This window comes from Hydra vulgaris, chromosome 13 (assembly GCF_038396675.1).
Source record: "Hydra vulgaris chromosome 13, alternate assembly HydraT2T_AEP".
Classification (NCBI taxonomy): domain Eukaryota; kingdom Metazoa; phylum Cnidaria; class Hydrozoa; order Anthoathecata; family Hydridae; genus Hydra; species Hydra vulgaris.
The window spans coordinates 24,618,135-24,631,767 of NC_088932.1; the positions used below are offsets into that span (position 1 = coordinate 24,618,135).

The 13,633-nt window shown below is 26.2% G+C and overlaps 1 protein-coding gene across 1 annotated transcript in view; it reads left to right on the forward strand.

The window, feature by feature from the left end:
- Nucleotides 1–13,633, forward strand: part of LOC105849375 (PWWP domain-containing DNA repair factor 3B) — a 50,293-nt gene that overhangs the window by 19,040 nt on the left and 17,620 nt on the right. Inside the window, exon 13 of the mRNA XM_065815438.1 lies at nt 12,305–12,370. Coding sequence (XP_065671510.1) covers nt 12,305–12,370 — 66 coding nt within the window. The remainder of the gene's footprint in view (nt 1–12,304; nt 12,371–13,633) is intronic.

The following is a 13,633-nucleotide window of genomic DNA, read 5'->3' on the forward strand; positions in this document are numbered from 1 at the left end:
TATTTTGATCTATATTATTAAAAAATTTTATATATACAGCATATAATATATACATATATTAGCTTATACGCTGCCTTTTTATTAAATTCAACTTATTTATGCAATCGTATAGCAAGAATATGACAATCAAAGATATCATATATATAATGCTATATATGTTATGTATGCATAATATATATATATAATGTACATAAATATAAAATTATGTGGGATAAAAATTATACAATAAATTATTTATCCGTTCGATTTAGATATAGAACTTATATCTTCACTGGTGCAGCTTTCTTTGCTACTATAATCAGTGGCAATGCCAGCATTAGCTGAATCAAGGCAAAAAACTCTTCGCTTATCTAAGAAAATATCCACGGCGCGACTTAAAATATCATCGCGTTCTTGTTGAGTGAAATTTGTGTCATTCCCTGCTATGATTATTGAGTCTTCCATTGTTGAGTGGTTCATCTTTAAACGTCTATCAGTCAAAATCACAGTCAAAATACTGAAAACGCGTTCGACAGCTGAATTAGAACCAGCAATACACATCAGAAGTTCAACTAAAAGACTCAAGTTTGGAAACTTAATTTTATGATAAAGCCAAATATTCTGCCATATTTGCAATGGTGTGAGTGCAATGGTGTACTGCGCATTTATTGCAGCTCTCCATTCTGAAAGAACCATTTTAAAATCCATTCCTAATTTTTCTAGAGGGTAAAAAAATTCGTTTAGTAATAAAGATATGCTGGCATCACCATACATGTTGTCTGCTGCCATACTTGCGGATCTAACCAATCCATTGATTTGAATATGGGATTTAACAGCGAACTAAATCTATCGTTTATCAATGGCAGAATGATTTCAATTGCTAATTTTCTTACTTTAATGGCAGAAGGAATACATTCAAAGTTAAGATTAGTCATATTGTTGAGTTCAATCTCAACAAACTCTGGGTTTGATTTTTTCAATTCGTTACCTTCTTTAAAATACGAAGAAACAAGATTGGTTGAACCATCTTTTTCATTGATTATAAACTTGAGTAAATATGAATCAATAATATTATCAATATCTTCATTGCTTAATTCCGCTAAGCTAGCTTTTGTTATATCTACTGCTGGTTTTAACTCATTCACCATTAACATTTGTTTTTCAAAAACCAATGATAATGGTGATAACTTTTCTAAGATGTCCAAATAACTACAAACCATACATAATAGTCTGTAGTCATGCAACCGTTTAGACAATCCAAAAAGTTTACAACGCATATCTGCTTTAGTGTCGCGATCAGCAAGAGCATTATCAAAACCCGCAATAAGCGGAGGCCAATTATGTAAAAGTTTTTTAAAGCCGCGTCTCCTGTGACTTGTAAAGCGCGTTCCAAATATTTTAGGCAAGGTGTAATATGTAATGTTCAAAGCTTCAGCAGCTTTTTTAACTGCACATTTTAGTTTTCCAGAATTGTGAAATAAATTAAATATGGAAATGTAAAAACGTTCACACTCTTTATACTGGGAAATATCTTTGACAGCATCTTTTATTGCTAATTCTAAATGATGGTTTACGAAGTGAATTTTTATCAGCCACATTCTATCTTGTTTTAATTGTGTCAACACGCCATTATAAATTCAAAAATTTACGTAAGCTCTGTCGGCCGTAGCGCTTACAAGTTTGTATTTGTAAGCTGGCGCAGTTAAAGGAACACTACCAGTTTCAATAAAAATGCTATCAATAGCCTTTTTAATGGTATTGGCACTCATACCACCCAAACTGTTCATATCAAGTAAAGAAACTACAAAACAGGCAGGGGTCCCCTTGCGTTCAACGCGCACAATAATCAACTCTTTTTCATCCTTTGTTTTTCTAGCCTGAGAACCATGAGAAAGAATGGAGAAAAAATTTGTTTCATTGACAATTTTAGCAACTTTTTCTTTAATGCATGAGATATATTCACGTGCTAAAAATGAAATTAAAAAACAATAAAAAATAATAATAAAACTAATATTTTTCAAATTAAAAAATCAAATGGATAAATTAAAAGGATAAGACCATTCGGATGTAAAATCTTGAAAAAAAAAATGTAAACTTTCATTATAATAGTAACGTAACTTTAATTTGATTTTTTCATTTGAATTGTTTTATCAAATTAGGATAAAGAAACTGAACCTAAAAATCAATAACCTGCTTTATTGTTGTATTTTCTTTCTAAAAGGAGTACACCATTAAGTCTTTGGCATTTGATCAGTGTCTTGAAATGGCTATGTGGCATGCTCGGTTTTAGAGCCATTTCATAGGCTGTTCTAATCATCTTTAATAACGCTTCGCGGTTGTCTTGTGTAATAGGTACCAAGTTTTCTATATCGAGGTTAGCAACACAACTACTTCCAGGATCTTTATTCACAGAGTTACCATTATCAATCCGCACCGCTAATCTATGGCTTTGCCCTCTAAGATGGCGATCAACCTTTATTATTATCAAAGAAAAAATGACGGTTCAAATGTTTATTTAATTCCTGGAGTTACAAATTAAGAACAAGCTAATTATTTTAATTTTACTTGATACTTTGTCACCACACAAGTTCCCTCCGTAAACGCTGTCAAAGAATTATTCGATACTCCTTTAACTAAAGCATCCATTAAAATTTCAGTTTTGTTCCTAGCACAAATCTTACACCATATTTTGACAACTAAGCCATTTTTTTCCGTTTATCCAATAACTGATTCTTTCCCCCACAAAAGTAAAGTTTTTAAGTTCTTAGATATTGTTTTACTATCTTTAAATTTTTTTGCTTCAGATGTCATTCTTACAAATTTGTTATACTTAAACTTAAATTTACTTATTTCTGTTTTAAATACTTATTTAAATAAAAAAATTCATTTAAAATGTAATTTATTTGGATACTGATCATTATAGACCGCTAATTCAGGGGTCGAGCACATTGCATAGTTGTTTTTAACATTTTTAAAGATACTGCTAAAAACAACTTTCTAACATTGTCATAGTAACTGAATGATTTAATTGTTTCTTTTGTTCGTCGTACTACAAAGAATTGAATGTAATTTGTAAAAACAAAACTCAGGCCAACTACGCAAAGCGCGAAATGGTTAAAAAAAGACATTTGTTTATTAAATAAATCAACAAACGTTTGTTTATTAGAATCTTGTTGAAATAAATCAGAAGTACTCAAATAAAAGAAATTTTACTAAACTCTTTGATAAATTGAATAACAATTGTTTCTTTATTAAACAATTATTAATAGTAAGTTTTTACTTTATATAAAAGAGTGTCGCTTAATTATAAAAGACAAAGTTTATTAATTATTCTAAACTTATTTTATAACAATTTAATCAGGCAGCTTTTAATTTTTGTAATTGTCTCTCAGCGGTCCAGTTGAACTTTTTTGCGCTTGATTATTTTTTGAAATGTTCTCGAAACATCTATGAAGCTGTGGGCAAGTTGTCGCAACTAAATATTGTATGCGTGGTCAAGATCAGAGTGCGATCGCACGCCTTTCCCGACCAACCCTGATATTATATAAATACATATATGTATATACATACATATATATACATATATATATATATATATATATATATATATATATATATATATATATATATATATATATATATATATATATATATATATATATATATATATATATATATATATATATATACACACACAGCTCTTGGAAAGCAACAATGAGGTTGGTAATATTTTACTGACCTTAATCTGCTAAGGTCGGCAAAAAAACTTTGACACAATGGTCTTACAATAAAGCATAGAATCGTATGTTTGCTATTTACAAGATTTTTTTATTATAATATTTTATAAATTTAAATACTTTGTTTCATAACTACTTAACTGTTAATGATATTTATAAGCATGACAGAACTTTTGAAAAACAGCTGTTATTTTTTAGTTTTAATGAATTTTTTAATAAAGACTGCTAGCTTTTAGAAACAATTTTATCACCAAATAATAAGGAAGTCATTGTGTTGCTAAACTTTGTACGAATGTTATCTTTTTGAGTGAAAAGAATGAATACAACTTCAATATAACTTTATTCACTGAAAGATTATTTACAGTTTTGTTAGAATAATGGTGTATCTTTAATGTTTATACTTTAAAATTAAATAAAAAAGAATTGCCTTAACAGGGGTAACAACAGCAGGTTTCAAAGTAGGAGGGGAGGGGGGGGGGGGGAAGAGGAATTTTTAAATTTTTTAAAACTTTTTTAAATTAATGTAATAATATTAACTTCTTTTTTATTATTACTATATAGAAATGTTTTTATTTTTATTTTTTTTTAATATTAAATAATTAAATTTAATATTACATTTTTAAAAATGTTTAATATTAACAAATTTCTTTCTTTTCAAGACATAATGAATTAAAATATGTTAAATTTTTGAATTTTTAAATGATAATTTTTTAAATTTCTAATTGTGGTTTTGCAACTACAAATGATTTTTTATTTTTAAAAAATTAGCGAGTAACAAATAAAAAAGTAACAATAATTTATTTACTTTATTTAAAAGTTTATTATTTTATAAACGATTTTGTTGTGAAAGCAAAGATTTTTTTTCCAAACATAATTTATTAAAATTGTATTGCTGTATATATCATTTATTAAAAATAATCGCTGCAATTTAACTATGCAATTTAACTTTGCAATTTAACTTGCGCGTTAAAAAAAAAAGTTTAACTTATGTTTTGTGCAAATTTTTGATGCTGCTGTTTATTTAGAAATTAGTTTTGAGAAAAACTAATTTGAAATTTAAGTTAAACCCAAGCATTAACTTTAATTTTAATAAACTTAAATATATTTTTTAAATCAAAATTAAATTATAAATTTTTTAAATCAAAATTAAATTATATTTTTTTTTTATCAGAATAAAATTATATATTTTTATTAAATTAGTTTTAAATTAAATCATATATTTTTTATGAGAATTAAATTATATTTTTATGGTCTTTGCTTCAAGCTTAAAGTATTAGCCTTTTTCAAGCAAAAAAATCAATCATTACAATAAAATAAAAACAAAATATTTTTTTGTAAAAAATATTTTTACATTATCTTCATTAAAAAGTTAATGTGTTTTTTTAAAACTAATTAAAAAAAATTGCTTAACCTAAATTGCTTACTGCTTACGTAAAATCGCTAAGGCGTGAGTAAATTGCTCTACACGTAACACTTTAAAACAAGGCCTGATATGTATGTATGTATGTATGTATGTATGTATGTAAATATTTGTTTGAAGCAGTGTAACTCTTTCAATACTGGACTTTGTTGCATAGGACCAATCATATATTATATATCAGAACATTATTCTGTGGTTATTTTAAGTTCATAATAGGTTTCTATAACTTAAATTAACTATAACTGAACAAATGTTATCATGAACTTGTCAAATGTTGTCAATCTTAACCAGAGAAACACAGAAAAATACAATATTATTTCTAAAAGTGCGTGCATTAAGTTAGCCAGATATCTTCGCAAATCTCTGCTTCTGCATTACATTTATAAAAGACATATTGTTTAGTACTAGAACATTTTTCAAAGCATGTCTTTTGTTGACAAAAATGAACAAAAGTGGAGTGACATTGCAAAGAAGCTGTAACTCTAATGTATATATTACATATATATATACATATATATGTATATATATATATATATATATACATATATATGTATATATATATATATATATATATATATATATATATATATATATATATATATATATATATATATATATATATATATATTAGAGCTGTCCAAAAAAAATTTTTTTTTCAGATTTGATTGCATAGTTGTTTATTTTGTGCCATTTGACATAGTAATTAACTGTGCAAAAAATCTTTCCAATCAGATAATGTTTAGGGGGTGCTCAATGACCATAAAGTTTTACGAAAAATGTGAAAAACATGGAAAAAGTAACAAAGTTCCACAAGTTTCTAAAACCCGGTTAATTAGATTTTTCAGATTTGATCAGTTTTAATTATCTCTAAATATTAAATTCTGAATACAAATTACAATCCACATCCACTTTAGACTGGTTTATTAGCAGCGAAATTAATGAAATAAAATACTGCAATACGACTAAAGTTCTGCGGTTTTTGTTATATCAGAATTTTTCCAAAATAAAACACTAGGATTTTTGACTCTTTGTCATTGATTAAAATACGAATTATAAACAAAAAAACATATGAGCAATTAACATTTAATTATCGTAATGTTATAGTTCGTGCAATGTTAATGCTAGCGAGGACTATAACTCTTCAGAGTACACTTTCTGGCATCTGGCACTCGCTTTCTGTGATCCTCAACCACCTGAATTAACTTCTGCATTTCAGATTCATTCCTTGTAATCGATTCATTAAACATCGACATTAAAGCCACAGATCGTTCGGCAGCATCATTTACTACTTTCAATGAATATACTAAATTTTTTCCTTCTTGGTATTCTGGGGAATCATTCCAGGTAGCTGGATCGTTGTTAAACAGAAAATCAATATCAACCTTCATTGACCGCAACGCACTTGCTGAAACTGATGTCACCAGCATGTCCAGAGATTTCTTCTCTAGACTTTCAATGTTCTTTAATTTGATCAACCTTTCAGACCAGTTCTCACCGTGAAATTTCATGTTGGAAATCATTTTTCGCTTCTCTTCCGTTTGAAGTTTGTTTGAAAACAAAGCTAGTGGGACCAATTCTGGTGAAAGGTACCACAAATGGTTTTGAAAGTTCTTGACTGCTGCTTCGGAAATCGTTTTATTCACAACTGCAAACTGCTTAAGTTGCTGAAACAGAAACAAGTCATTAACTGGAGCATCGCTGGCATTTGTGCATGATATCCAAGATTTTACATAAACCAGACTAGCAAATGAGCAAAATTCACAGATATTTTTTTCCTCTTTTGTGGTCAACTTGAACTCTTCACGAAATAAATAAATCTTAAAACAATAAATAACCTTGGCCATCCAGCGAGCCATGTGATAAGCACCAGGGATCTTGAAATGATAATTTTTCTCTTCTTGATCAGGCAGTTTTCCAAGTATTAACAGACAGAGATCCATGATTTCTTTGTAGTCATTCCTTGGCATTTTAACATGCAGGTTTTCTTTGAGGAATGCAATCACTTCATTTTGTAGTTCTTGCACCAGGGGTATTTTCATTCGAATGTCATCCAGAGGTTTAAAATTTCCTTAATTAACTTTGGGCCAATATTGCTGAAATCTCTGGAAAAGAGGTATGTTGGGACCAGATGATGGTCCAAATAGTGATCCAAACACCTCTGCTACTATGATCTCATGAACATGGTGTCTGCAAGCGAAATATAACAAATTTCTACCTATATGTTTCTCTAGAACTACACATGCACCATTTTTGGAGCCAGTGTTAGAGGCTGTAGTATCAAAACTCATTCCAATAACATCACCATTTATGTCCCAGAAATTAAGCAGATGAATAACTGCTTTTGCTTGGGCTTCTCCAGTTCCAGCTGATAGTTTTGCTATTCCAAGTATTTTGTCAACATTGTGACCTGTCACACCTACAGATAGCCGGTCAACATTTGCTTTAGGGGCTGCAGAATTTGTACAATCTATCATCAGTTTGCCATCCCAGTGGACGATTAATGGTGGTTTGTCCAAATCGCAGAATTCAGTTCGAACAGTGGCTTCAATATTTGATCGATGATAGGTTCGTTTTCTACGGACTGTAGAACGTGACAATGATCCATCATCGAGGTTCTGTCCACCAGCCCTTGCAATTGCTGCTGCTAGTATAGTAAATTTTGTGTCAGATAGATTAATTCTGTCTAATGTTGATGAAACATCAGGCGAGTCAAGAATTGTATCTAAGATACATTGTCGTTTTGGAGTACTTGCTAAACTTGATTCAGCTGACCCTGAAGAACTTGCTTTACTGACTTGTTGTCTGTAATAAACAGGGATTTCTATCTCAAAATCTCTATCAACCATTTTGTCATTATCAACAGCATCGTTATCGTTGTCATCACTATAACTTTCGTCATGTAAAGGTTCAATAACAGGAACTATTGCACTCGCACCAGATTGTCTTTGCTCTTCTTTTAGCTTTCGTTCTCTCTCTGCTTGTTTCCTTGCTTCATTTCTTTCTTCTAATTTTGAAAGTTCTTTGTCCTCTCCAAACATCACCATCTTTCTCTGACATCTCTGATCCAATAAAAATTCTTTATCTTCTTCAATTCTGATCATGGTTTCAGCATCCTTGTGGGCAATGTCAAAAAGTAGGCCAATGGTGTCTGTAAATGATTTCTCTCTCGATTTCTGATAATCTGACAATCTGGATTTTTTTTTTTTTATTAATTTAAATTCCTGGACTAAAGTTTTCAACTTTAAGACTACATTCGGATGAAATGCTGTCGGAATACGGGCTTTATTCCAAATAATAATCAGTTCATCAACAGTTGTTTTAAGACTTTCAGGCACTGACTTTTTGGTTGAATTAAGATGATAAAAAAATGTTTTTAAAACATCAGATGTTAAGGGAAGAACTTTATCTGGAAGATTTGGCTCTGGTTGTCCAATTAAAAAGATTTTGGTTTGAAGTCGTGTAGAGATAGCAACACGAGATGATGCTGCCATTTCAATGATAACTGAAATATTATGAGAAAATCAAAACTCAATACCATATTATACAAACTTATCATTCAGTTGTTGGTTTATGCAGCTGCAGCAATATATTATAATAATTATTACTAAAGAAATTAAATAAATATTTTCAAATTAGAAATTATTATTATCTGCACTTAATAACAAACAATACACTACCAGACTACCATGCTAGTTTTCTGTAATAGGTTACTAAGGTTAGGTACTATCAAAATATTAATACATTTGTTGTCAAACTGAAATTCCAAATAAAAATAATATTTATACTTGTAAACCTTTTTATTCTGTTTGAACAAATTCTAAATTGAGTTAAATAATAGTATTAAAATTATGAATACAAATTTTAACAAAATGATATAAACACAGTTGTTTTAAACACTAGCAGATTTTTTAGTCTGGTGCCCTGATGACAGTTAATCTGCTGCACTTTAATTAATCTATATAGCACGCAATCAGACAATATTTCAGTGGAAAAAATCTAACTAACCAGGTTCTAGAAATTTTTGGAACTTTGGAACTTTTTACACGTTTTTGACGTTTTTCGTAAAACTTTATGGTCATTGAGCACCCCCTAAACATTATCTGATTGGAAAGATTTTTTCCACAGTCAATTACTATGTCAAATGGCACAAAATAAACAACTATGCATTCAAATCCGAGAAAATTTTTTTTTTCCTGTGTTCACATGAACAGCCCTAATATATATATATATATATATATATATATATATATATATATATATATATATATATATATATATATATATATATATATATATATATATATATATTGTACATATATATATATATTATGCATATATATATAAATATATTGTACATCTATATATTATACATATATATATATATATATATATATATATATATATATATATATATATATATATATTATACATATATACATATATATATATATATATATTTTACATATATATATATATATATATTATACATATATATATATGTTTATATATATATATATATATATTATACATATGTATATATTTATATATATATATATTGTACATATATATATATTATACATATATATATATATACATATACAATTATACATATATTATACATACATATATATATATATATATATATATATATATATATATATATATATATATATATATATATATATATATATATATTTAATATATATATATATATTTAATATATATAATGTATAAATCTATAAATTATGTCAGTGTATTCTACAAATAGAGTGCTCAATGTTCTTAAAGAACAGAGCAATAATAAATAAGTAAAAACACTTATATTATTTTTTCTTCAAAAGCATGTTTCTGCATCAGTAGGTTCATCAGAAAGAATGTATATATATATATATATATATATATATATATATATATATATATATATATATATATATATATATATATATATATATATATATATATATATATATATATATATATATATATATTTTATGTATATATATACATTACATGTATGCATATATATATTAATGTATATATATATATTTTATATGTATAATATATATGGTATATTTCTATATTTATATTATATATATATATATATAAAATATATATATATAATATATATATAAGCCCCCAGCTTAATTTTTTTTTATGCAACTCTCTCTTAACTCCTATTTTAGAAACACAAACTTTGTTAAAAATGGCCGCTGTGTGGAGAAATAGGCTAATTGTGTTGCTTCCAGGAGCATAAGGTGGATTTGAACCTCAAACTTCTTGATTTTGAGTCAAAACTCCTACCACTAGTGTACTACATCATTAAATCTTAAATTCATTTTGTTTTAAAACTTTTTTTTAAATCTTTTTTGTCTAATTTTTATACAAATATTATACATTTTACAAAAGTTTTTATATTTTGAATTTTATTGCCAGGTCTGTTTATTGTTAAGTTTTTCTCCTAATAAAATAATGTATTTATGAGAAAATATTGATAGTTATGTTGAATTCAACTTACTAAATTTGGGGGTTTAAATATGGGTAAAATAATAATCTAATTAAATTTCTCACTTGCATTTTTATAACTAAACTTCTGTAAACATGTTGGTAATTTCATTCCTATTTAAACCACTTTAATATTCACAAACATATTATGAAGGTATATGAGAAACTTTTAACTATAAAGTTAATTAACAGTGTCAGCTATGAAAATTTGAAGATAGTATCAGCAATAAAAATTTTGGGTTAAACTTTTAACAACTTTCTTGATTTTAAATTAAATAAATTTGGGTCGATAAATCTTTGCAATAGTTTAAGATATTTTTATACTTATATTCTATGTATAATTATAACTTTTGTAGACTACTTTAGTCTACAAAAGTTTACTGAAAGTTTCTCAAGACTTTCATTAAAGTTTTGTAGGTTAAAGTATATATGGTCACTCTAGACTAAAGAGTGCAGTAAACATATACACATTGAAAGGTATTATCAAGTCGATAGTTTGCATACATAAAAACAAATTGTGAAAGTAAACATCTGCTAAAATGGTGAAATTAGTTTTTTCGTGGTATGGGCTCAATTTAATTTTTTAAAAGGTTCTGGACAAAATGTCCGATCAAAGGTTGTTTGGGTTGGACAGTGTCCAATCAAGTTTTTAAAATATATTTTTTACAGTTTTATAGAACCAAGTTATGCAATCAAAATTTTTGTTATTTAATGTTAGTCTAGTGAAATTGTAGTTTTTTTCCTTATTATTTAGATTATTTTATGGCAGATTTTTGTTTTTTAATAAAATAGTTTCAATTTAATATTGTATGTTTTTTTAGACTTAAATTTCATGCTGTAACTGACAACGCTTATTTTTTTTGTTTGTTTACAATTTGACAATGACTGTTTTGATGTTTTAACAATTTTAAACACAATAAAAAAGATTGTTATGTTAATTACGATCATTGATCTTTTTTAAAGTTTTTTATTTTATGCGAAGGCTTTAAATAAAATCAAAAACTAATTATAACGATCGTTAAAAATAAATGCATTTTGTGTAAATTAAATGTTATATTTAAGTTTATTTTTTAGTAGGTATGTATTTTTTATGATAATTTTAAATGTTTGAAACTAATTTTTCATGTCTTTCTAAAAATCTTTAAAAAGATTTTATTTAAGTTACTTTAAATTATAAATAAGTTTAATTAAGTTTTCCCATGATTTAATTGCTTTTTTTTTTTTTGTCTCGATTTTTACAAAGAATTGTTCAAAAGTTTTTTTTTTAAACTTGACTTACTAAGTAAATCATGAAATAATTAGAAATTATGATTTTAAAAAGACTATTTTTAAAATCATAATTTTTTTAAACAATTTTGTTTTTGCAACTTTTTGAAAGAAATGTTTATACAACAAAAAATATATAATAAATAGAGGTTTTAGCCGAACAATTATCATTTAGTTTTAATAAGAAATACTTAGTCCAAAGGTTGTTTTTTTTTTAACATAATCTTTAGTAATAATATTTTTTTACACTTACTAATTTATAATATAGAATGAATTTTTATATATTTAAAATGTAACTATAATCAAAGTTATGACAAGATAAAATGATATATTTACAAAACCTGTTTGTAAAATAAAAGTTTTGTCCAAAAGTTACATTTTGGTTGTCTTTTTTTTTTAGGAGAAACTCAAACTTTGTATAAAAAAAATCATCATTTAAAAATGACATCTGATAGTGATACACTGTGTAAGTAACTAAATTTACTTTATAATATATTATTGATATTTAATTATCAATTTTGTGTTAAGTAAAAGTTTCTTATCTAAAAATAGACTTTCAATTTGAAGATAGAATGCAAAGTAAAACCAAACACAAACCAAAGAAAAAAATGTTACAATTTCAAAATAAAAATTAATTTTTATGTAATAAAAATTAATTTTTACTCTTGTATTATTTCATATTTTTATTTATATTCTTTTATGTACATGCTATAAATAAAAAATATAAATTTATATACTTTATTTTTTTTTACTTTTTTGTGATCTATTTACTATTTTATATTTTATTTATTATTTATTTTAATATACATCTGTATATTTATATATATAAATATATATATATACATACATACATACATACATACATACATACATACATACATACATACATACATACATACATACATACATATATATATATATATATATATATATATATATATATATATATATATATATATATATATATATATACAGACAGATTGACACTTTTGGTTTTTGCTTTGTAAAAATTTTTTATGCAGCTATTTTTTAGGTGATTGGCTTACTTTGTAAAATAAATTTATACCTACAAAATTAAATTTATTAATTACCAAAATATAACAGGTTAAATTTGTTATTTAAAGTAAAACTAGAAGTTTGTATCAAAGTTTGAGTTATTCATGGAGTACCTCGAAACACTCTATGAGCATCATTAAAAAAGTAAATAAAAAGTATAAAATGTGTAGAAAAGGCAGATTTTTACTTGAAAAAAAAATAAATTAGTAATTTTAACCTATATAGACCAGTTGCAAATGTTTACATTTTTGCCGTAAACTAACGCATGCGCAGTAGTTGGTAGGCAAAATAAAATAAACAAAACATTGTTGAAACATAATGGCTGTATCGTGTTGTGCTTTTGGTTGCTCATGTAGGAAAAAAAAAGGTTGTTTAAGTTTTTACTGAATTCCATTCGGAACAACAACAGAAAAAAAAAAAAGAAAGAAAGAGCTTTTGGATCAGAGCAATTAAATAAGATAAATGGACTGAAACACAAATACATAATGCTTGTATATGCAGTCTCCATTTTATATCAGGTATAGTATTATATACGATTGCTTTCAAAGATTATTCAATTGTGAGGTTGTTAATTAAAACATCTTATAAGAAAGAAATCAAACAATCCATTACACCCTGACTACGTTCGCGGCATATTTTCTTTCAATAAAACTGGAACTAATACAAATGAAAA